The sequence below is a fragment of the Malaya genurostris genome, chromosome 1, assembly GCF_030247185.1.
Source record: "Malaya genurostris strain Urasoe2022 chromosome 1, Malgen_1.1, whole genome shotgun sequence".
NCBI lineage: Eukaryota > Metazoa > Arthropoda > Insecta > Diptera > Culicidae > Malaya > Malaya genurostris.
Window position 1 is genome coordinate 98,997,286 of NC_080570.1, and position 26,704 is coordinate 99,023,989.

Consider the following 26,704-nt stretch of genomic DNA (forward strand, 5'->3'; position numbering starts at 1 on the left):
CCTCGCCACCAGTGTTTTTCAATGAAAAACGCCAATAGATTTCCCACTGTACGGTGACACTAACAGCACCTCTAGTGAGAAACGGGTGTATTTTTTTCCATTAGCTACTGTGGTTGTGTTAAATGTGGAGGCAACTTTATGCATGCATTTTAGGAGCACTTACGCACCCATTCTCCACCAGCTTTTGGTGTCACGGGTTGCTCAACTACATTACTATTACACTGGGAAATCTATGTTTATTTGATTAATTATATTAGTGCAAATTATAGTCAGTTTTATTAATAAAATCATAAGTAAGTCATATCATACTAGAATATGGTTTTTAGTAAATACCATAAAACTCTTTCAATTGGTTGGTTTTGTTTATTGATGATCAAAGCAAAATTTATATCGATTTTAGTCCGGTTTCAGAAGTTTTGTAAATAGTCATCAAAACTTTGAAATGAAACTCAAATAGATTTGTAAGGATGGCTGGACCGATCCTAGCAAACCTTAATACAATTCAAATATATTTTGGTCTACCCGGCAGTTATTGAATTTCATCCGGTTCCTACTTCCGGCGACAGAGAAAAAAGTCTATTCGCACTATGCCGGGACGGCCGATCCGGAACTATCTGGGTCTAAGCTGCCGGCGTGTGCATGTATTTGAATGCCGGATTCGGCATAAAGTCCATTTGGTTGTCACCGATATTCCTCGCCGAGTTTTTCGGTGACATGATATTCCTCGGCGAGGAATATCGGTGGCAACCAAATAGATTTTATGCCGGATCCGGCATTCCAATATAGCTTAGTCATCGCCGGCAGCTTAGTCATCGCCGATGAGGAAAAAAATGTCCCGGATTGTCAAGGATCGGCCGTCCCGGCATAGCGCGAGTAGACTTTAAAAGTTAATACAAGTGTATTTTTGTCAAATATTTGAATTCGAAAAGGAATTCCAGAAGACTCGTTGCTCGCTTAAAGCTCGTCATAACAACAAACGAAGAAGTCTTGATCTTAGTTTTCTTGTGTTCAATATAATACTTAATTCAAAGTATCTCTCCCACGCACTAACATACACGAACGCTTTGAAATAGGTCAAATACAATTTTTGCTAAATGCGTTTTATTTATTGCCTAGCTATAAAGATAATAGAATTGCTTCAAAAACCCGACTTTCGAACGGAGCCTCCTAGACCCATAGTGCAACATACGATTTGACTCGGCTCGACGAGATTTATGTGTGTATGCGTCTGTATGTGTGTGTTTGTGTGTGCACCCTTCAATGATTTTTTGTACCAATTTCAACAAACTTTGGCTCATTTGAAGGCTACTATTGGACTATTAATCAAATTCGAAGATCAAATGGCCATGGCTTCTGATTCCGAAGATATAATGGTATAGATGACGTAACCGACACAACGCGTTGTGTTTTACCGCTCATTTTCTTCAGAGATAGAGGATCCAATTTTAACAAACTTAGACTTTTCTGAACTAACCGAAATAATCTGAATGAATTTGGTTAAAAAATTAGCCCAAATTCGTGTCAATAATTATTATAACGACAACAAATTTTTCAATGAGACTGTTTGAATGACAAGAGAAAGTCAATATCACACCACTAGGTGGATTACCAAGAGATTTTTTTGTTTTCAATTGAATGCAAACTATCTCGAGAACATTGTTTCAAAATTTCGACGAAGTTATTTTTATTTTTATAGCGTTGGAATTTAATACCTACATTCTTAGGAAAATTACAGGATTGTACCGATCACGATGACATGAAAAATGCACAAACAACTTTCTGTACGGCATTCTCGAACCGCATCGAGTGTAAGTCGGTTCGATACTGATTCTTAATGGCAATCTAATGTCGAACCAATTTTACCTAACGCACCATCTAAGTTTAATTATTTGGACCTTACTTAGGAAAACGATTGAATTTTATGCTGACTACACAATAAACTTCATTCGGTAATTTTCCAACTTTTGACGAGTTTAGAACCTTAAGGTACTGCTGTGATGAGATGTAAATTTTGTAATGTATTATTCCGAAAATTATCATGTCTGCAGTTGTGGTTGACCACGATTTTTTGGTTTATTCAATAAGAATAGATATCAGTAGTGAAAGCTACCGTGGAATAAACGAAAAAACGGAAGGGAGAAAATTAATTTCAACGACATTATTACTACTTTTTCTAGTGTGAATTACTATTAAACATAGGAAATCCTCAGAAATGTGCAAAATTTGATTAGGTTAGTTTTTTTTACGAACGAGCATGTTTTTAAACAGAAACCAATTGTTGTAATGTAATGTAATGTTGATATATCAAGTACTAGAATGTTAGCAATCGAGAAAAATTTATGTAGGATATTTGGGATAGTCTCCAGCATTTTAAAAGCGGTATTGAACCAAGTATAACGCTTCATTCTAAATAAACTTTAGTTTTTGCCCAATGAATTAATATCGTCCATCTCCGCGAAAGAACATTTTCTTATACTTGATTCTTATACTCTATGATGATTTAAATTAATTTACTCGTTAGTCGTTAAAAGCATGAACTTATTTAAAACCTACCGATCTGACAGCTCTTGCTGAAAATATCATCTTTAAACGACCAGCGCCTTTGCTTTGCATTTCTACGTCAAAGTGCTAATGCGAAATCTTATGATTTTAAGTACTTTGTTCAATTTTGGGATCTATTACAAGAACTGCTCATTTCGAAATGTAAAAAAATTTATTTTCTATTGTTTCGTATAATCATTTTTTATTTTATTAGATTATATGTGGACCAATATCGTGATCCGGAATCTGTTTCGATTCGGTTAAGGTTACTTTGGACGCTAAAGGACTAAACCGAAAGGCGGACTTTTTTTGGGTTAGGTGTGGCAAATGACATTTCATAATGTAAAGCAAAGCCTTGGTATTACATTCCTGTAGAGGAATTTGACCTTTTGTATCAACAGACTTCGCAGCTGTGTACAGAACCAGTATGGCTGTTGCTACGATTCTACCGACACTGCGAATCCTTCCAGGTCGGGGTTCGAACATACGACAACTGGTTTGTAAGACCAGTGCCCTATGCATTGAACCGCCAACCCGGGACACATTTCATAAATATACGACGAATAAAATCATTTGAAAATTAACAACATAAAATTTTCGCAAATGTTGAAATCGGAACTGAAAATTTCATAGTTTGAAACAGAGTTTTGGGTGCTGCAAAAATAAAATTAGATCGCCCATTCTATTGGAGAGATTTTCTTATACGCGAACACACATTGAAAATTAATTCCGTTCATGCAAGAATACATAAAATGAACCCATATAATATCTTCTCTACGGCATTATTGAGACGCACCGAGAGCAAATCGGTTCGATACAGAACACCGCAAACCGAGACACTGACAATTGGTGGATCTGATGATAAAGCGAATATTTCACCCATCCACTCAGGCAGTCGTTTACTGAGCAAAAAATTGTGACTGAGCCTATACTGATAGATTCTTTTTTGTGCGAAAGTCCGTACTGTGCAGAACGGTGGAATATTTTTTCATGCTTAATGCTTATTATTCAAACCGATTTCCAATGGTGAACTGACTGTAAACAAACCAAATAATGTTCGTATGACAAACTGAGGACGTCAAACTCTAAGAAAACTACAATGATTTTCATCACACGCGACTTGATAGTCCCTATTGTAGAAATACAAGTAGCAATTTTTGCATTCTTCAACACGATACAAGACTACGAAATTATAAAGGATAAAGAAAAGTTTGCTATATACCATAAGTTACAATTTTTTGTAAAGTAACATAAAATAACAGTTTTACAACTGACGGGCAATCGAACATTTATTCCAATAATACTATTTTAGAAGTTCGTTAATATAAAGACAAATTTACCTTAGCGAAATATACTCACTTGGCGGAGATTCTTATTTTACACTAACGCGATTTAACTTAACACTTATTTATCATAAACCGCATTTGCTCTATTTGCCATCCATAGAGTAAATACTAGTTCGCCGGTGCTCCTTTTTCCGTCAGGCAAAGAGCACCGATTTACAAGCGTTAGTACATATCAGATGGCGCCATTCCATACGTACACATATTAATGATCATTAAAACTAACACCGCATTGTAGAAGAAAAACAGGAAGCTTAAAGAACAGGAGAGTTATGTCCTCCGGTGTAGTTTTTAGTTTCTGGTATTTCCCGAGGCTTAGTCTTCGTATTGCCTTCGCTAGTAAGTAACTATGCAGCGGAGCAAAGGACGCTAATATCATAAATTAGGTCCCATATGCAGGAATGTTTCTGAACGTGCAAGACACACCAGGACAAAGACGAAACAAGCGCTACGGTCTTCTGCATTCAAAAGTGGAGGAATATGTGGGGAATTTTTCATTATGGGTAATTTTAGTTTTGGGTGCGTTTGTAATGCGCATTGCATTAGTAGTAGCAAATTCATATCTCATCATGAAATGAAGTTCATCAAGTTAATTTATTATAGCAAATATTGATTACATATTTTGTTTTTGATGTTTTATGTCTATTGTTTGACGGTTTTCACTATTATGCAAATTTCAATTATATTGTTATCAATCTGCCAAACAGAATATTAATTTGTACAATTTAGATTTCCATCAATTACTCATTGTTGTTCCTTTAATATTGTTGATATCAGTATTTACCATACTCCCGAAATCAAAAACAGATATATAATTATTTAGAAGATCTCAGACATGTGTTACAAAAATAACAAGACAGTAAACGTAAAGAAATGTAATACCATAACAGTTCCGGTGAAAAGGTTTAAAGTGTCTGTTAAAACACCCGTAAAAGGAACACCGAGAATAAGGTCCATCAGCAATCTTCAGTAACATTAGTTTTTTTATCTTTGGGTCCTCCCGAAAAGATATCCTGGGTATGGGCCTGTGCCACAGCCTAAGTTGTAAACTTTGTTATTGTACTGCTTTTCTTTATTCTACTCGTAACAACCATGCGTTCAGAAAAGTGCACTTTGCTTATATGATGTGCAACAATTTTCGGGTTTGATATGTTTCACTGTAGTAATATTTGTTAGGTAAAAATCACTGCTCAAACGAACATTCTGTAAGTCAGTTAGAAAAGCCTATTTTGAACATTAATTTCAACAAGTTACAATTGGAAATATCAACATCATGAGTGTAACCAAACGACTATGCAGTTTAACCCTTTCCAAGATTTGAAGATACTCGAGAGTGCCCCGTTACTCGGACGCAAAACATCACTCTATCCTATTTATCATTGCTTTTACCAACGGCGCCAGTGTTTCCAGGAAGCCATATTTGTACATAATCTTCTATAGCGGAAAGTCGACAAAAGAGGATTTGGGAGAGTACCTTGCAAGCGACGTTGAACAATGTGAACAATGAACACTCCTTTCATACATTCGTACGGGATAGTCACCTCATTCTAAGTCTTAAGAATTATCCAATGCAGTACTTTAGTCAGTAGCTTTCCTCGATGTTTGAGCAGATTGCCTGGTGACACCAAAGATAAATAATAAAGACATGTACGTGCATATAAATATTTTTGAAAAATGTGGTTCGTTCCCGGTACCTTCTCAAATGACCGCACTCACCGCTTGGTGGAGCGCGAGATTAATTGCATTGTTATCATTTGAACCAAAGTGTGCCATAAAATCTCAATATATACAAATGAGCTACCGAATCGAAACGGTTCTCACGGTTTGACATTTGCATTAGGAATGTATGATGGGAACTCAGCAGTGCAACCAATTTATCACCATTGGTGCCAGTTTCACGGAGGACCGTAGATGTGCGCCAAAAAAAGATCGTGACTGTCATGTCTGGAAATTCGTTTGTGGTGACACGTTAATTCATCCGGAAATGTGCCATCGCTGATCTCTATCGAATGAGTCGATTATTTAAAGTCAATAAATAGACGATGCAAAACCCATCATTTTTATCAAACTTAAACTCGATTCCAGTTACGCGTATGTAGTTCTCAATTTTCATATTATAATATTAGTTTAACGGCTACATATAATGTATACTATAAGATGGGGCTCATTCAAAACGGGCACCTTTTTTCTGACTAAAAATGTTGGCTGAGCTTCAGTTTCTCAGATATCGAGAACGCGTAATTATGAGATTATCCGAAGTATTGATAGCAGGTGCAATTCACAGTCAACTATTGATTTATAACAACAGTTTTCTTGACATCTTCTGTCACTTTAGACTATATTCCATCCCAGTTTATGGAAATCGAAAATAGTCCTGATTCCGATTAACCGTGCAACAATATATTGCTATAGTTTGATTAACTAGCGTTTGTTACGCTGTCGATCGGAACGCAAAGGCGATAAATAAATCGATGAGTTTCCAGCCCTGTACTAATTGAAGCATCCGAGTTGCTTCATTTCACCATTCCATCATTATAAATGTTTGCAGCACTTGCAGTTTGCAGTAGACTTGGGAACTGCAAATCGATTCACGATAAGCCACGAGGGACGCTGTTTTATGCTTCATTAAAATTTATTGGCAATGTAAAAATAGGATTTATTTTAAAAATATACACGAACCATGAAAATTGAATTTATGCTAACCGAACAGCACGGTAAATCGAGTGAAACGCATATTTTTGTATGTTTAATTGTTTCTGAATTATCACGTTATTTCGCCGGTACATAAATCTTATACTCGATCTTTAAAACTCATTAAAGTTGACAAATTTTCGAATTGTTGGAGTAGTAAAATTTTGAACTTACCTAAAACGGGTAGCTTTTAAGCTTACTTCAATGAACCTTAATCACTGTCTAGCAAACGAAATGCATTTGATAAATTTTCGGCCTTCTCTATAGAAAGATGCTTCGAGATGGTTCAACTGATTTCTACAAGATTTTGGTGAAATGAATGTGAGTTCCGTTTAGAGATATAGCGGTATAACGTAACGTAGATAACGTAACTGACAAAGTTCTTTTTTTTTAGCTCCACTCAATATTCTCAATTAATTTCAACACGCTTAGGTTGCGGGTAATTCATTATCAGTTAGCACATCCATCTAACATTTTTATATTTAATGAGAATAACAATTGCCAGTAGTTGCAACATTACTCAGGAAAAAATATAATAGGGGTCAAAACCGGGATTAGTTAGATACATAATAATAGAGGAATGTGTTCGGTTGTCTGCAGTGTTCGATTACCGGCACCCCACTGTAACTTTTGACAGAAAGCAGATAGCGTCATTCCGACAAATGTCATGTATGTGTAAAAGCAGCACGTTCTTTTTGTACCGAATACTAAAGCGAACAGATGCTTTCTTTTTTTTGCTGCGCTCAAAACAAATTTTAACTGCATGAAAATCAACACAAAAGTTTCATCTGACTTTTTTATAGTATCATAAATTTAAAAGCATCAATCGAAAAGGTGAGTGGATTGAATATTTAAGAGGTGAAATTTCGTGATTTAATTTTCGTGAGCCGATGTTAGTTACCGGCATCCTAAGGTTTTTCGGTTACCGACACCCCATTTTTTTCGACAAATCGTGCAAAATTGTCAGTGACATGCAGAGATGCCAAATCTGCAAATTTGTCTGTAAATTTTCAAATTTTGTAGTTAACCTGCAAACCTTTTTCGTCTGAAGACCTTTTACAGACTTTTGAAATTTCGATTGTTCGCCGACATTCGTCAGAATTGAAAATTGGCGCGATCTTTTTGTTTTTACTAGCTAAATTTATTGTTCAGCTGGCATTACTGGTGATATGCAACACATGGACAAATTGACAGCTGCCATATATCCGTCATATAAGAAAAAATTTGGTTCTCTAGTTCTATTCGCAATGGCGACTCCAAACAAATCGTCAATGTCAAAGATAAAGAAACTTTAATGCACTGATTAATGCCATAAATTAATTCGACTGCAGTAACGTATTAAATACCGCGAAGTTGGTGGAAGACCGACCAAATCAACACCAAAGGCGCTACCATCCAAATCATCGACCAAGAGAGCCAAGGCGAAGTCACCATAAGGCAATGAAGACTTTTGTCTAAAAGGCATCCGAAAAGAATAAATTCCGTTTTTTCTTTGAATAATTGCAGTCTTAACTTATATTTTTTCCATTTTTAGTGAAATTCCTTCGGGTACCGGTAACTGAACACCTTTTTTAAATGGCCAAAATTTATCACTTTACTAAATTGATAATAAATTTTTTACAATCAAATAAATCAACTTAGTTTCTTATTCATTTGTTAGCTAGGGACTTTAGCTTTAATGTATATATGTCCGCATAATGTGCACTTAGTCAGAAGTTATAATCTTAAAATAAAAGGGTGCCGGTAACCGAACACTCTCCTCTAACAATAACTATAAGATGGCGACGGAAAGTAAGACTAGATACAGTCACGCTAGTGTTTGGCTCACGATTTTTTATTTGGTTGTATGCCATAAGTTGTATGCTTGCTAACGAGGCTCCCTCGTATAGGGAAACAGTCGTTTATTTGTCCTATTTATAAAAGTGGCGATCGACGTAATGTAGCGAATTATCGCGGAATAACAAGCCTCTCGGCATTGTCGAAATTATTCGAGATAATTGTGAGCGGTGCAATTCTGGATTGCGCAAAGAATTATATTCCATTCGATCAGCATGGTTTCATGCCTGGGAGATCAGTTACAACGAATTTGTTGACCTTCACATCCCAGTGCATAAATAGTATGGAAGCTAAAACACAAATGGATGTTATCTATATCTATATCTAAGCTGCTTTTAATATAAAAAAATACCTCGCCTTGGACTATCATCGCAACTCGTGTCTTGGTTGGACTCATATCTTTCCGATAGGAAGCTACGCGTGAAAATAGACCACAGCATAGCATCTGAGGTTTTGAATAAATCAAATGTCCCACAAGGTAGTAATTTAGGACCCTTGTTGCTCGTATTACTCTTCAACGATGTGGTGTTGCTTTTGGGAGCTGCATGTTTATTTGTCTACACAGATGATTTAAAACTGTACCTCGTTATTCGTAGTGTAGATTATTGCCAGCTACTACAATGTCTGCTTACATTGTTCATCGATTGGTGTAGGAAAACAAACTCATCATAAATATGCCATGTTATTTCATCGGATTTCATCTCCGGTCATATTTGACAATTACATTGATAGTACAATTATCTATAGAGTGGATCAAGTATGTGATCTTGGAGTACAGCTAGATGCCAAACTGACGTTCGATGTTCATCGGTCACAAATCGTTTCGAAAACTACACGTCAATTGGGTTTCTTCGCTTAAGGCTTTGTATTGCTCACTCGTCCGCCCAATTCTCGAAAACGCGTCGGTAATCTGGAGTCCGCATCAAGTATCGTGGAGCCTTAGAATTGAACGAGTGCAGAAACGATTTGTTCGTATAGCATTGAGAAATTTACCGTGGAGAGATCCAGTAAACTTGCCACCATATTCAGATAGATAATTGCTAAGTTGATCAACGGAGAGAGCCTTATGACCATAATTTTCGAATACCGGATAGATCACTGCGTAACACAAACATGCTTCAGCACAGATTCCACAGGCCTGTGCAGGGCCGCCGATAGAAAATTCGGTCCCGGGGGACAGCAATATTACGGGACCCGAAACATGAGTATTAAAAATCATTGTGAGCAGAAATATCATCGAATCAAGAGATTTTTAAATATATTATTTTAACAAAATAATTCGCAAGACGAGTTTGTTTCGATTTCTCTTGTTATTAAGAATGGAAAAAAACAATTTTCAATCTTCGCATTTCAGGGCCCCAGAAAAGTGCGGGCCCGGGGGATTCCTCCCTGCCCCCCTCCATTCTCGGCGGCCCTGTGCCTGTATTCCAATACAACGAGCCAATTAACGCATGCATAAGAACATTAACTGCATTGGAAAAGTTGGTTGAGTTTGGAGAGCCTTCCCACCGCTTCGTTGACAAAATTAAGCGATCTGCAATAATTTGACTACAGATACTTTATTATAATTTAATTTGCCATAAGTTTTTTGTACTAGCTTTTAAGTTGTTTTGTAGTTACCAGGTAATTGTTTGTGATTGTTTTTAAAAGATAGTGGTTTTTCACACCTATCTTGATGGCTTTTTTCATTGAAAAACATTGGTGGCAAGGATTGTTCTGGTTTTGCACTTTCGAGCAGAAATAGCAAAGAAACACCATCATAATATTGCATTTCTATTCAAAAGTGTAAAACCAGAGCAATCCACGGTACTAGTGTTTTTCATTGAAAAACGGCATGAGAATGACATAAATTTGTTGCAACTCAGATGGGCTTTGTCCCAGTCTGTTAGTACTTTTATACATTAGTCCGATGGATTTCGTTTAATAAATAAATAAAGAAATTTAAATATCAACAACATCCAATAGCAGAAGATGAAATCGGAATCATTTTTCTCTTATTAGCGATTCATATAGAAGAAAATGTAAGACATTGGTAAGAGGTGTATCTCCTTTTTTAGTGCATACGATATAGCATAACATTGTATGATTATTGCAATTCAATAACCCAGAGTAACTACCCCACCCAAGTGCAACGGAATTTATAATACATATTATTTCTCTTAACCTATATCTCTAGTCTACAAAGCTTAGCATGTAACAGAAAAGTGCTATCAACACTGGAAAAGCCACTGAGACTCAACGGCTGGATAGAGTGTGAGCTAGTTCATGAGAACGAACTAAGCTGAGGCTTCAATACCACAGCGCCATCTAATGACTCATCATCTTACTGACACGAAAAAAAAGTTTAAATTTGTTTAAATTCGAATCATTGAAAAGATTGAACGCTGGCAGCGAAAGGTGAACACAGGTTAAAAAATCATAAAAAACGAAAACTGCACATCTTCCAGGAATCATATCTTTGTTTATGATAGACGCAACGTATATTAATCACCTGCTTACTGAGAACATGATGAAGCTGGTGCTGTATCATACGTTGCTCCAAAAGTAGTGCTCGCATATTACTTCACACAAATCTCTGGTTTCCTCTAGATGATACCGATGTTCCCATTTCCATGGCTGCTCATTACTCCCGACAGCGATAGAAAATTATTTCGTCCTATTCCTACGTCTAAATGAACGAATTCCAGCGTACCATATGAAAAATACAATTCAAGGAACACGTAAGGTATACGAAAGTTCACTGTATCTGCTACGACATGATACGATAACGTAGTATTTCACTTGCTACTAAATATTATTCTCAGAACATGCATATGGCTACATGGGCAATCAGTAGACTCTATTAGTTCATTTTCCATGCAACTATTATAGCTTCATTTCAAGACATTATTGTATAACTCGGCTAACATGCAAGCACTCGAAATTTTCAGAACTATCGTGTCAATCGCGGAAGAGTAAATCAATAAACGGACTCGAATTCATGAGTACATCCTATGTACAACGGCCACCATATACCAGATTCACAAATTATTTCATTGAATATTATCGATATGAAATATCTGCGTATAACTTCAGCAGGCTATCGAACTGAAAACATACGAAACCGACAAGATTTCAGCGTTGGATACGAGAAAGACAGTGAAAACAGCATCATGCGGAAACTAGTAAACTAACACAGCCGATTACAATGAGGGATCATCATCGCGACGTTCAACATGGCTTGTTACGCGTTAATCGTCCCAGCATCAAAAGCTTTGTTGTTGATGACCTGATTGTTCTAGTTTGCATGAGTGACTTCTATTTCCGGTATATAATAATAGTTACTTGATTGCCTAGAAGATATTTTCGCTTCAAGAGAGTGAGAGAGAGAAAGAACTGGGCTCAATGTGACGTCATAGTGTGATTTTCCACAAATTTAATCACCTGTCCATTGGTAGATGAACTGACGGAATAGCGTTAACGTATACAAAACTATCCGGTAGGGTGTTACGACTACTACCTATTATTATCTATTTCTAATATCATCTAAGGAACTCAGCGGTGCAATATTTGCTGGTTGGTCATTTTTTTTTATGAAACGAAGCAACTTATAGCTTATGAACTAGACTCTCACATTTATATTCAACACTTAAATTTGATTGAATAATTTTTTATTTTTCTCATATAGGAAGGATATGCAATTACTGTGAAAACTGACTTTCCGACCGAGGCTCGGAAGGTAAAGTTTCACATATCATTCGAATCAGTTCGCTGGGATCGCAAAATGTTTGTGTGTGTATATATGTAACCAAAATATGCACTTGATTATCTCGGAGATGGCAGAACCTACTTTAACAACCTTAGATCCATATGATAACTTTTTCTTTCCCATAGAACGCTATTGAATTTTATCCGCATCCGACTCCCGGTTCTGGAATTGCAGAGTGACATGTGTAAAAAATGCAAAGTATATGCTTTCAATTTTTTCACCCAGAATGACCGAAATCAGGATTTTGGCAAAAAAAAATAGTTGATGGCCCTTATTACCGTTCTCACTTCCACTTTCACATTCACTTCACTTACATGTCACTTCACTTAATTTTCCCTATTACCAGTATCACGCATAGTGAAGTGATCACTGTAGTGGGAAAAACTAATTTTTTCAACGAAATGTTGATGGCGTGATGTTCATAATGACATCAAGTTCATCCAAATAATTACTTTTATCTTTGAAGTGACTTCCGTACTAAGGACCTAAATTCACTTCACTCGATTTTCACCGTGAAGTGATACCGATAATAAGGTTCACAATCCCTTCACTTGGTTTTCGCCGTGTAGTGATACCGGTAATAAGGGCCGATTTTCTGATTTTAGTTTGTTTTTTTGAGACAGCTAAAAAAATCATCAAATTCATTTTTGGTTTCTTTGTGCTGTCTTTCAGCAGTGATGGTGACAGACAGATAGATTCCAATATTCTGACTTAATTCACAAAATTAGTTGCCAATGAGAATTTAGTGTTGGATTAAAATTTTGATGGTTTGTGCCCAGGATATTCGCCAACTAAACACATTCTTCAAAAACAAAAGTTTGTTTTTAGTAAAGTAAATTCTGAATTTCAATTTATTTAATAGTAATTTTGAAAATTTTGTTGTTAAAATTAGCGCTTATTTCGGTCGTTTCGTGTGGACATGGCTAAGCCGACTTAAACAAATTTAATTTCAAACGAAAGGCCGTACAATTTCATATAACATTATTGAGTTCTGTCTTGACACGACTTCCGGTTCCGGAATTACAAGGTGATAAGTAAAAAATATTCGATCTCGAATTTTTTGTAATATACATGATGACTTGAAAAGTCTTTTGAAAAAGACTTTGAAATATTGTGAATGTTTTGATAGTTAATGGCCAAAAATATTGATTTTCAATGTATCGGTTCCCAGTTCCCGGTTTCGGAAGTACCGAAAATAGTGGTCAAGAACTCTAAAATGGAACTCACTTCACTTTCTCAGAGATGTCTAAGCCGATTTCTACAAACTTAGGGTTGAATGAAAAGTATTGTAATCTCATGAACTACTGTACAGTTTCATTGGAATCCGACTTCCGGTTCCAAAATTCTAGAGTGAAGTGTGTTTAAACTCTCATACCGTAGTTGAGATCGAATATCGAAATTTTTTTTTCTAAATTTGGATCAAAACTATTTCAAATTGTAGTTTGTTTCAGTTGCTGGCCAAACGAACCGGTTATTTCGGCTTCTAGTTTCTTGTTTTAGCTGCTGTGGAGTTTCATTTTGATCCGACTTCCCGTTCCGAAATTACAAGCGAATTATTGTTTAAAATTTCGTACGGTCATTAACAACGATGGTGCAAATTAGGGAATAATTCTTCTAAATTTTACTCAAAACTGGTTCAAATGGAAGTTCGTTTTGGTTGTTGGCCAAACGAATCGATTTCTGCTACATCAGTTCCAAGTTCCCAGTCCCGGAAGTATCGGAAATAATGGTCAAAAGCTAATACATTGTCATTAGACAAGTATGGAGGTTTATTTAATACAACCATTATACAGACTAATCATTGTTCTTGTGGCGAAGGTTATCGCGATATTGATCATGTTGTTTGGTCATGCGTGGAGTATCGTGGCATCACGGTTTCATCTAATAAATTCATTGCGTACCCAGAGTAGACTATCCAATGTCTCAGCTCGCGACATCCTTGCTTGTCTTGGCCTTCCGTTCATGAAACTTCATCATCATTTCAATAAGCCAATTTAAGTAATTTAAATATCCCTTGTTGGTCGCCTTCTTCTTCTTCCATGAGTTCAATCAATCTATCGAACTTTGAACAGAAATGATGTACTGATACAAAAAAACTTGAAGCAGTTATAAGATGATGAACAGAATAAACAAAAACAATTGTTTGATGAAAATAGTTTTTTTAAGGTCAACCGATGAATACCGAAATAGTAATACGATATTTAAAAATAGTAGTAGTATCATGTGATATAAAATACAAATCTATTCACATTGAAAATATATTAGGTTTAATGTACTAATTACAATTGATGCTAAGGTGAAGAAAATTATAAATCGTTTTAATAGACCTAGTAGTGTAAAGGTATTTGATTACTAATATTTTCATAAATATTATTAAGGTATTCTTCCACTTTCGAGGCTTTTGACCTCCAAAAACTCCCCACGGGACTGTGAAACTGTCATAATGTTATTTGGGATTCATTTCTAGTTTTTAAAGGTGCCATATTATGGAATTTTCTGCCATATTAAACACTGCTCGGTGCATTATTCTTGAACTCTAAGCAACTGAATGTTGATTTTATTTGCATTCGTTTAATTTCAAAGAAGAATATGTTAATTCTAATTGTCCTTTGGGAAACCCTTAAAATGGCCGATTAATTGATGGGTATAGCGTGATGGGTAAGTCGATGTCTATCACGTAGCCCACCTGGGCTCGGTTCCAAACCCCGCACATAGGTATTAAACACTGATCGGAACATTTTACTCGAACGCGATCAACGCACAAAGCTAATCAAATTGTTCAAGATTTGCACTAATCTGATGATTTTTACCTTCGATTTGCAAAGAAGCATTCTTAATAGTTCTTTGGATAATTTGTTGTCCACTTTTCGTTTTCTTTTTCTCCAATGCAAACGACCACCAGCAAGATGATGCAATTACTTTTGTTTGAAGCGAAACTCACACTGCGAATGTCCAACATCAGATATGCTTACAGAAGAACCAGTTGTTGTTTTTCTGCGTTTAGGCTTGAGGAACGGAATCTCATATTCGCAATGACTGAAAAATCAGTTGAATAATGCTTGGTGTTGTTCCACTTTCTTGGTGTAGATGGCAGCATGCGTACTCGATGTGTCTCCGTTCATTAATTATCACAGACTGAAGCTAGCAAACGTGCAACATGGTCTATTTATAGATTCGGTTAATTTTAATGTTTTATTTTTTTCACTATTTAAACAGTGTTTTCGTAATAAACGTATTATTACCAAAAATCTTATATCTTTTTCCATTCGTTTCGTGAAAGAATTAGAGAAAATACTCAATCAGGAAAACAGTTATTAAGAAATCAAATCTGGAGTACTTTCGTTACACTTTCGTGTCGTGAAATTTTGAAAATGCACCCAAGTGAGCACAGTTAAGAAAAACCTAGTCCTATGTCAAATGTGCGCAATGTTTTCTCACAGCTGATTCAAAACAACTTATCACCAGGGCCGCCGAGATGGGAGGGGGAAAGGGAGAATCTCCCCGGGCACGGATTTTCTCAGGGGGCCGGAAATTCGAAGATTCAAAATTGTTTTTTTAATTCTTCATAACAAAATAAAGTATAAAAAATCTAAACAAATTTGACTTGCGAATTAGTTTGTTAAAATAATGTATTTAAGAATATCTTGACTCGATGATATTTCCATATTCACAATACTTTTTAATTCTCATAATCCCGTCACGTTTCAGTCTCCCAGGGCCCAAGTTTTCTCTCGGCGATTCTGCTTATCGCTAAATTTCATGAATTGAGATTCGAATTTCAGCCGCATCCATCATATTTGACAGATTCAAGTCCCGGAAAAGTATCTCTGTTCTTATATTTGTAAAATATGCTTGCTCGAAATAGTATCGAATGATTTATTTATCGTTGAAATTGAAGCGTGCTTTGAGACTAAGAAGAAATCGTGGTATAAACAAGTGTACACACTCAAAACTAAACTCAAAATTTGTGTCGTTTTCTTTGTTAGATAAATAGTGATCTCTAATTTTTCAAACGGTAAATCACAGATGCTTTTGCACTTCAAAAAAGTCTCTATGCGAAATTAAAAACTAAATAAGTGATGCAGCCCAGCGGTCAAAGTCTGAAAATATTCTAAGCTATATAAAATCTCTAAGATAAATTTTTTTTTGATATCAGATATATTAGAAATGCATGAAACGTTGAGGTCATTTTACTGAGAAACTTTTGAATTAAAATGAAACTAAAGTTTGAATGGAAATGATGGTTCGAAATGATCTGAAAGACGTTTGAATACTGTTGAGTAGAGTCATCCAACTATTTCTTTAAAAGCTGCGAATTCAATCTCCATTTTCTTGTAATTAAAAAACTTTTTATGTCTCAAAGTCAATTTATGTGCTTCTAAGACATCTAACATCTTTAAAATTTATCACGTATATAGAGAGCAATAACTTCAAAATTTGATTCGGACTATTTACGATGTAGCTCAAATTATGTATACGCACTTTTTCTGAGTAACCAAATCTTGTAGTAACTACCGCTTTATGAAATCCAATGGTCACCCATCTTCCATACATCCAAATGGCACCCTAATATAGATATTAGGTTTTGCACGAACATGACATAACCTCATAAAATTAATTGAATGGACATCATTTGGAAGCTATCGGTGGTTTGTTTACATGTTGATTCTAATTTGAATACGTGTTATTAGAAATGTAAACAAATCACTAGTAAATGTCAAAAATTAACTTTATTCCTCATGACATAACCTCACAAAATGAGCTGAGGTGTTCATCCGTTTACCAGCTATTAGTGGTGTGTGTATGTGTTTATTTTAATTTGAATACGTGTTATCTGAAATGTAAACAAACCACCGATAGCTGTCAAAGATGAATTTGATTCATCAACAGTTCATTTGTGTCGTCATTGTGCAAAATCTAATACAATAAATCTTGAATGTCAAGCTTCAAAAACACATTCCTCGAGGATGCATAAAATGAACAGTTAATTCCCCATTCATTTTAATTTAATGAGAAAGCATCTATGAAATGAGTACTAAGTAAACAATTTAGTTTATTCAAGATTATCAAAGAATGGTATGTAAATCTTGATATCTGAAATGTCAATATTTTATAACATCCGATTTAAAAAAAATTTTTATACAAATAATAACTTTTGCCTATCTTTAAAGAAAGGTTATGCTATTACTGCAAAAACTAACATTAAAACCATACTTGTCAGAAAACGATGTTGGAGGTGGTTCTGAATTCCAAGATGGCGACTTCCTGTTTATTGATATTCTTTGAAAACCCTTACAATATGGGTATTTTGGAACGGGTTTGATGAGTAGATGTCGGAAAACAATGTTTGAGGTGGTTCTGAATTCCAAGATGGCATAGCATAGTTTGAATAGTCTTGATAATCTGGAACTGATTTGTCTGGTATTTTAATCTTTCTTCTACTAAATCCGGCAATAATTTAGATCTCCCGCAAAAATTAGGCTACTGTTTCAAAAATGTTACCTCTTACTAATGAAAACCGTTCCGAAAATATGCATATTGTGAAGGTATTCGAGCAATTCAAAAAATATCGACACAAATTGTAAGAGTTATCAAGGAATAACCGGAAGCCGCCATTTTCGATTTCAGAACGACCTTAAACATCGTCTTCCTACATCTACTCATCAAACCCGTTTTGGAAATATTATAAAGGTTTTCAAGTAATATCAATAAACCGGAAGTCGCCCTTTTGGAAATTGATGCGACCTAGAACATCCTTTTCCTGCAAATACTAAAAATATTTGTTCCATAGTCATCCATTATATTATACATATCCAATAATATACATACATAGGGAAAACTTTTTTCCGTTGAAAATTCCAAATAACGTAAACCTTTTTCACGTTGAAAATTCCAAATAACGTAAACTTTTTATACGTCATAATTCAATTTACGAAGTCCCGATTATTACGTAAATGGAGGTTTGGGTGTACTGTACAGTGTTTGGAGCATGGTTTGTCACTTAAAAATAATCTTTATACTCTGCTGAGTAACTATCGTGAAGATATCAAACAACTCATATCAACCGTTAAAGCACATTAAAAGGAAGTCACATTATATTACTTTCACCAGCAGCAGTGGTGCTAGATATATTAAGGAATGAGATATTGTTCGGACCTTGTGCCGGTTTTCCTTTAATAACTTTTTCTACAAACGTCGGATTGTTTTGCGGTCTTCTAAAGTATTCTTCCTCGTTAAATTTCCTACGAAAATAATACATGCACTGATTTTTAGAGTACAAAAGTTGATCTCCAGCATATTTTTTTGTAAAAAGTTAAATTTCTCCATACTAAATCCCATAAAAACTTTAAACCTCGGGCGCGAAAATATAGTTTCTCCGATCGAGCTAAAATTTTGCGTGGTGCTTATTGGACCCAAAAAGAATAGGAAAAGTTTGGTGGAGCTGAAATCAATATTTTGTCCCACCCTACTGTACACGTATTGCTATTAGTGTCCAAAGAATGTTCTACATACCCACTGGTGCCACAAAGAAGGATGTATAACGAAAACTGATCACAGAATGATCAAGTCAGTAGTGGTCATTACAGAAAAGATCACATGTGACCATCATCCGTAGTGATTACGAATTGATGATATAACAATACCTGTGCCTAAAAATGCAGAAATCATCCATGGGGGGGGGGGGGGTGGTTTCAAGGGGAGAGGGTTGTGTCCAAAAGGCGAAAAGGCGCCTCATCCACTTCAAATTATGTCAGTTTATAAATTGATAAAAATATTGATAAAAAAAAATATGAATTTGTCAAGTTATTTGCACTTTAATATAATAAGTACTCCATTGTTCATGAAACTTAATTTAAAAAAAACTTAATTCTTCATGGGGAATGCCAAGGAATCATGTTTGCTATAGATTAAATCAAATCTTATTACATAGTAACTGATTAAGCTATCCTTCATATCCGAGCGGTGTATTTATTGGTACAGATAATTTTTGTGCAATCCCAAAATAACAATTCATCCGCGAATTCCAATATTTCGACCTACAATCATTCTCAACACGTATAAGGATTACAAGCGCTACAGTAAATTTACCACAAAGCTCTGAAATCCCATTGATTGCAACGAAGCGGGTGCTGTAGGTCAGCGGACGAAACCTGTTGGATCCCCGTAGATCAACCTGCTTCGATGCAGTGGTACTGACTGAATAATTCATTATCTGAAACTGTGTCTCGCTGTTTTATAAATACAGGGGAACGAAGCACTCATGACAGCAACAAATACCAAGTCAATGATGGTAATTTCACACTTCACACCTTATGGGCTCCAGACATATTTTCGGACGCTTGAAAGTGATGATATTGATCATGTTTCGTGATGTATGTTGCTAACTCATAATCTCGGAAGTTGATTTATTTTTGATGTGGAGAATAAGCTATCCAAAACTAAATCCTAAATTGATGTCTACTCAAGTTTCAACTGAAATAAAAATACAGATGGGACAAATATATGATCATAGACGCTACCGAATGTGAGTAGCAAAAAATAGTTTTTTTGCTTTGATTTCTCGCAAAGGAGAATGAAAAATATGAAGATAATTTATATCTTTGCGTAATCGCCAGAATATTTCTGTAAATGCTTCAAATTTACCAGAATGACTCCTGAAACAGGTTTTCGAATTGAGTTGTACAAAAGTAAGCATTATATAGATTTGTTTGCCAACCAGTATTTAGCTAGTCATATCAACAACAAACATGTTCAAGTTTAAGCTTTGGGTTGTTCGAGGAAAGATCTGATTTGATCTATTTTTGTGTACATAAGAGTGTTGATTAAATTTATTGATTTAATCAATAGAAAGCTAAGGTATTGATTCATTATTTCTTTTAATTAAATGGTTAAACCTTCACATATAAAAATCGTAGTAATGACCGTTTTAAATCATCCACCAACTTGTTCTACAAACTGGATCGACTTCATTACCGTTTTTATAGATTTTCTACTCTTTCGCATTATAGATATGAATCAGAGTTTGTGAGAATCGGCTTAACCATGCTTGAACAAACGACATAAACCCCATTTGGGAGTTTCGGACCTCTGCTTCCGGGGCTTGCAGAATCGAATACCGGGAGCCAATATAACCAAGATGATTTTTTTTAGTTTAAACAGTCTGGTATACATTTTTTTAGATTTTTTTACTTTTTCGCGCATTCATTAGTATGACATTCATTAGTTAACAATACTTAAGAACCTATGGCTCCGGAATCGGTTGTCGGGTCTGGATAAAATTCGATATCTGGCTTTGTGGTCATAGGACCTTTAACACATTCATGACCAATGTACACTTTTGCGCCCACTCCATATGTTTTAGATTACCGTGCCGGTGAATTCACGCTCTTCATCTGTTGGAACAAAGCAGATACCTATCAGATCGACAAAGCCGTAAAAAGTGTATAACAAAAAGCTGATTTCGTAGCAAGTGCTGATATAAATCTGGTTTCATTAGTAGTTAAATTATTAAAACTTTATAACAAGTGTTAAAAAAAAGAAATAGTTCATATACAACATGGGCCTAAATTACTTAATTTAATTAGTTAATTTGAAATTTGTGAAAATTAAAAATTAAAATTAATTAGTAAATTTGTCAAAATCACTCTTTGAGAAAGTTGTGGTGGTGGTGAGATCACTTTGTCCGCGTCCCTTGTCGCTATTTTTTCGAATACCGATTCATCAGCAATGCTATCATTTTTTCCACCAGGTCATACTTAATTACCAATTTAAATTGTGTTGTTATTTGATCATCAGTTGCAAGTTTTATGTCGTACGTGAAAGTGATGACATTGTAAGGGAGCACGTATCCACCGGGTGACGCCAATAAAGCGCACACATTTTCTGAATAAAATTACTTACAATACTACATCAATTGGAGCGAGAGCACCAGGATATCAGGACATCTGAGGAACTTATTGAATGGTACATATTACACTGTAATGAACTATTATCTATTATAATATATTGTCTTGTATTGTATTATATTATATTATAATGTATTATATTTTATTATATCTTATTATATTATATTACATTGTAATATATTAATATGAAACATTTATCATGGGGACGTAATGAGAGCATCAGGGCATAGAACGAATTGATGACTGGATGAAGGATTGTGGATTTGTTTCATTTAACCTCTTTCCAAAAGTCGGTTTCTACAGTGATTGCATATCCTTTCCTTATAAGAAAGGCAAATTCTTATATTATTAGAAAAGAACTGAGTGATATTTTCATCATTAAGGCTATTTTGGAATTAACAACAACCACTGTAATTAGTGTCAAGGAATTAAAATAATGCAACTTTCTTCTGTTGAAAAGCTTAGAGCCTAAGATATTATCAGTAGCAATTCATTCATTATAGAAGGAAAGTCATAACACAAGCTAGTCAAAACACAAGCTAGTTTAATTTTCACTATAATGATCCAAAAAGTGCACGCCAGTGTTAACGTTGATTCAATGAATTGTGATTCGAAGATTTTAAGGTTAAAATGCATTACGCACTGGTAGACCGTCGGAGGTCTTTGTAGATCAAATCATATAAATGATTCAACTGAAACAAAACTACCGCCTCACAACGCGGTAACAAAAGCAAACTATAATTGGTGATAAAACATGGACAGTTTACAAACACTTGTACTGAAAACGAATGTTTTCTTAAACCCGAACCGACACGATTCAAAATAAAAAAAAAATTCATCCGTACCTGACCCAAACCCGAGAATAACTTTTCTTTCAAACCCGCACCCGACCCGTACTCGAGAAAAAATAAAAATATTTGTCCGAACCCGAAAAAATTCGAACATTTTGGGTTCGAAACTTGACCAAATTTTTAAACCCGTACCCGACCCGTAACCGTTAAAAATGAAAAAAATCGTCACTTATAATTTTATGTAATTTTAATTCCTTGCTCCAGGTATGTGCATGAAAATAGATGCAAATATTTTTATTTCTGTATTTGGCCATTTATGTTAAACCTGATTGGAGCTGAATTTAGAAACTATGTCAGTTACACAATGTAATGCCAATTATGTTGATGTGTGTATCGCTAATTTCAAAACTTTGTAACATATTACATTGGAATCGTATTGTCGTGAATAATGACCTTAAAGTTCACTGATCGTGGAATTTGCCGGCTGATCAAAAGATGGATAAAAATGATCGATTAAAGTGCATCACATTTCATTGAGTAATATCCAAACATAATGTCAATAAATTGCTCTCGAATTGGATGGAAAAACCTGATTAAAACTACTGGAAACCTTGTCAAAAGTTAGAACTTCTGAATGCTACCAGATTGTTTACGTACATTCAAACTGTTCCGAATCGTACCGCCGCTTAAGTCTCCGATTATTATTCTGACTTATCAGCAAACTTTTCCGGTAAATCTATGAAAATTTGTACTGGAATTGTAATGTCTATATAGTATCTATGTAGCATAGGTATAAATATTCCAAAGCAATGAAATGAATGTTTGCTTTGATGCGCTAATCAAAATTGTTCAGAATGAAACGCATATTCTACTACCGTTCAGTTCAACAACTTGTTTCGAGGAATAGCGTAGTTCCCGTTCAGTTATAATTAGCTCACCATTATTCTTTTTTTTGTTGGTCACCAACTTCCAAGCGAGTTTTTAATTGGTACGCATGTGGAAAAATGACCATTCCCTTTTCTTGAGGTGATTGTCAGTGTTTAAATTCATTCTGGTCCGCTTGGAAAGTGAAAATGTTTAAAATCTAAAGCAGCAGAATATTTATGCTCAACCTGATTACTATTCAAGTTCAACCACTTGCAGCAACGAATGATCAGTGTTTACATAATTCTGCGACTAGTCACTTTGTAATAGTAGTTGTAAGCCTTTAACTCTGATCGAGGGGGATTTTCGATGGAATTGGATTAACCATTCGAGAAGGATTTATACGTGTGTATCTGACATGTAGATCTTACCGGTATCATTAGCATGATTGTACACATAAACAGAAAAATTATCACCAATCCAGATGATAACCAGATTGCCAATGGGACTCTCTGTATCATGTTTAGGTTTACACTTTCACCGAAGTATTCGTTTCTGCTATTTCTGGCAGGAACTTGTTTTGATGGTACCTCCATTAACGTTCTTCTTTCTTTTAGCCAATATTCGTTTTTCAGAACATGGTATCAATATGCGTTATATTCGAACGACATCACTGCTCATCGAACAACGAAACTTTATTATTCAAACAAACAGCACCAGTTTGACAGCAACCACTTGCGCACTTATTAAATCACAAATACTCAAATACTGCTTGCCACCTCGTAAAGGTAATGCAAAGTATATACTTTGCTACTTAGAGCAGGCACCAACAGTCTTGAACACACGTTTTGTGGATGACACGACAGACCGCTAATCACTCCCGTCCGCAGACGTCCGGCGCGATCAGAGAGCTTAGCACGACGAGTGCGAGTGTTAGTGGTGATTAAGTAGCTACACGCACAGGCGAGGCACCTGTGTACTCTCCAGTGTATTTCGCTTCGCGACTCAACTTCACGCGACCGATCGGAGCCACTCATAGAAATAAACTGATCGGGTCAGCGAGGGGTTGAGTGTTATTTTAATACTGAGAAAGCCAACGACGCTTTAGCTTTGTCGATTATTTGCGTTAGAGCTTTTGTCAAAAGTTTATGATCGTTTGATAAGAACAGTGAGTTCTTGAATGAGAGAAAGCAATTGACGCCAATGCTAATCGAATTAAGAATTGATGCGAGCTTTGGGATTACTGTATAATGGACTATTTTTTTTGTAATGGTTAAATAAGTAAGCTTACTTTTTGTGTGGAATAATAACTCAGACTAGATTTTCGACATGGCGACTGATTTTATCCACCTAGTGATTTACAGATGTCTTTCTCATATCTACATTATATGTAATTTTAAATAATTCTTATATTAACAAAAAATAATGAAAAAAAATCTCTGTTTCATCTTATAATTCTTAGAAATCAATGGGAGTTTTGTTCGATTTAATTAAGTTTTTAAGAACTACTTTCGGGTGGTAGTGATCGAATAGCGTTAGTATGGCTATCAACACGCAAGTGGACTGTGAACTGGAAGAAACTCCCTGATTCCCACGGTAGCGATTAAGACCATCGGAGACAATCAATGTCTCGTATGACCTCACACGAAATATTGATTGGAAGTGCTACGCAAGTTTGATACCTGAGAAACTAAAAACAACACATGAACTTCCTGCGAAGGAAGAGTACACGTTTTTGGCTGGCTTGATTCTCAACTCCGCGATTCAAGCTCAGACGAAACGTGTACCCGGCGCGAAAACAAGCATCCGTCCTCCGAACCCCTGGTGGGACAAATAGTGCTCAGAATTAAACGCGAAGAGGGCTTCATCATTTATCGAGATTAGGAAAAACGGAACACCTGATAATTATAGAAACTATGCGGCATTAGACGCTGAAATGAAAAACTTTATTAAAGCGAAGAAAAGCGGTAATTGGCGTCGATTCGTAGACGGATCATCGAGAGAAACATCAATGAGCACTCTTTGGAACACGACCCGACGAATGCGTACCCATAACACTACGAACGAAAATGATGAATATTCTAACCGCTGGATATTCGATTTCGCTAAAAAAAGTATGTCCTGACTCTGTTACGGAACAGACGATCATGCGCGTCGCCTCATCAAACAGAAACGAAACACCTTTTTCATTGGTAGAATTCTCACTTGCGCTCTTGTCGTGTAACAATAAAGGGTTAGACAAAATCAAATTCAACTTGTTGAAAAATTTGCCTGACTCTGCCAAAAGGCGCTTATTGAATTTATTCATTGTCTTGAGGCTTCTTGAGGATAATATTGTCCCACATGACTTGTCTCCAAGTAAGAGTTATCGCCATTCAAAAACCAGGGAAACCAGCCTGCGATCACAATTCGTATCGGCATTCATTATCCGAGAAGTTGCATCAGCATGGTCTTTCACCCATTTTGAATAACATTTTGTATAATCTATTGTCCGAGAAATACATGTATTTCGCGCATGGTGATTTGTCGACAATACGATTCAGTTACATGGGTCTTCCTCAGGGCTCATGCTTAAGCCCCCTTTTATACAACTTTTACGTGAACAACATTGATGAATGTATCAACACATCTTGCACGCTGAGACAACTTGCCGTCGACAACGTTGTGTCTATTATAGGACCCAAAGCTGCCGATCTCCAAGGATCATTACAAGATACCCTCGACAATTTGTCGACATGGGCTCTTCAAATGGGTATCGAGTTCTCTACGGAGAAAACTGAGCTAGTTGTATTTTCAAGGAAGCGAGAACCAGCACAATTACAGCTTCAACTAGGGGGTGGAACCATAGCTCAGGTCTTCACATTTAAATATCGGGTTTCTCGTTCAACTCCAAAGGCACCTGGGGATGTCATATCAGGTATCTGGAACAAAAATGTCAGCAGAGAATCAGTTTTCTTCGCACAATAACCGGAACTTGGTGGGGTGCCCACCCAGAAGACCTGATCAGGTTGTACCAAACAACGATATTGTCCGTTGGCGAGTCGGGATAGTTTATATATGCTTCTCATATACCAGTACCTTAAACACATTGATATACAAGTGTAATGTGTTATTCCTCGCTCAGAAAGTATAAACTCAACCTACAGGTTCGACACTAACATCCACCCGATTCTCTCGATCCCCGTCCCTGTCCACCATCTTCATTGGAACTAACAAGATTTTTTTTTTTGTCACTAACTGTTTCGTTCCCCCTTCCCTGTTTCTTCACCATCTCGATGGCAACTAATTAGATCTCTGTCGTTTACAGACATTTTGTTCCCACATCCCCTTTTTACCACGTTTTCCATAATATTTACTTCTCTTTCATTCTCTTCGGCAATATCATCATCACCGCCCACGGACGACCGCTTCAGTCGATGACCACCATGCGGGCCACCCGCCGGGCCTTCGTAGCCTGAGGATGTTTCCCGCGGACCCACAGGGAGCGAAGGATGCGGCCAACATGGATATTCACCAACGCCACATGGAAGACCCTGATGCAATATTCAATTCACCGGCCACTGCCGATCGCCAGCTGAATTCTCGAGAATCCGCTACCCCGATACTACATATATTACATAATAAAGGGTGATTTTTTAAGAGCTTGAGAACTTTTTTAAACAATAAAACGCATAAAATTTGCAAAATCTCATCGGTTCTTTATTTTAAACGTTAGATTGGTACATGACATTTACTTTTTGAAGATAATTTCATTTAAATATTGACCGCGGCTGCGTCTTAGGTGGTCCATTCGGAAAGTCCGCTTTTTTATCGACAAATTTTGTTCAGCGATGAGGCTCATTTCTGGTTGAATGGCTACGTAAATAAGCAAAATTGCCGCATTTGGAGTGAAGAGCAACCAGAAGCCGTTCAAGAACTGCCCATGCATCCCGAAAAATGCACTGTTTGGTGTGGTTTGTACGCTGGTGGAATCATTGGACCGTA

At 36.1% G+C, this 26,704-nt stretch overlaps 1 protein-coding gene across 2 annotated transcripts in view; it reads right to left on the minus strand.

Annotated features, from left to right (window-relative positions):
- Positions 1-23,773, minus strand: part of LOC131425204 (protein spaetzle-like) — a 28,333-nt gene extending 4,560 nt beyond the window's left edge. For both annotated transcript variants that reach the window (XM_058586881.1, XM_058586880.1), the window contains exon 1: positions 23,152-23,773. In XM_058586881.1, the coding sequence (XP_058442864.1) occupies positions 23,152-23,316 (165 nt within the window). In that variant the 5' untranslated portion in view covers positions 23,317-23,773. The remainder of the gene's footprint in view (positions 1-23,151) is intronic.
- Between the last annotated feature and the right edge of the window lie 2,931 nt (positions 23,774-26,704).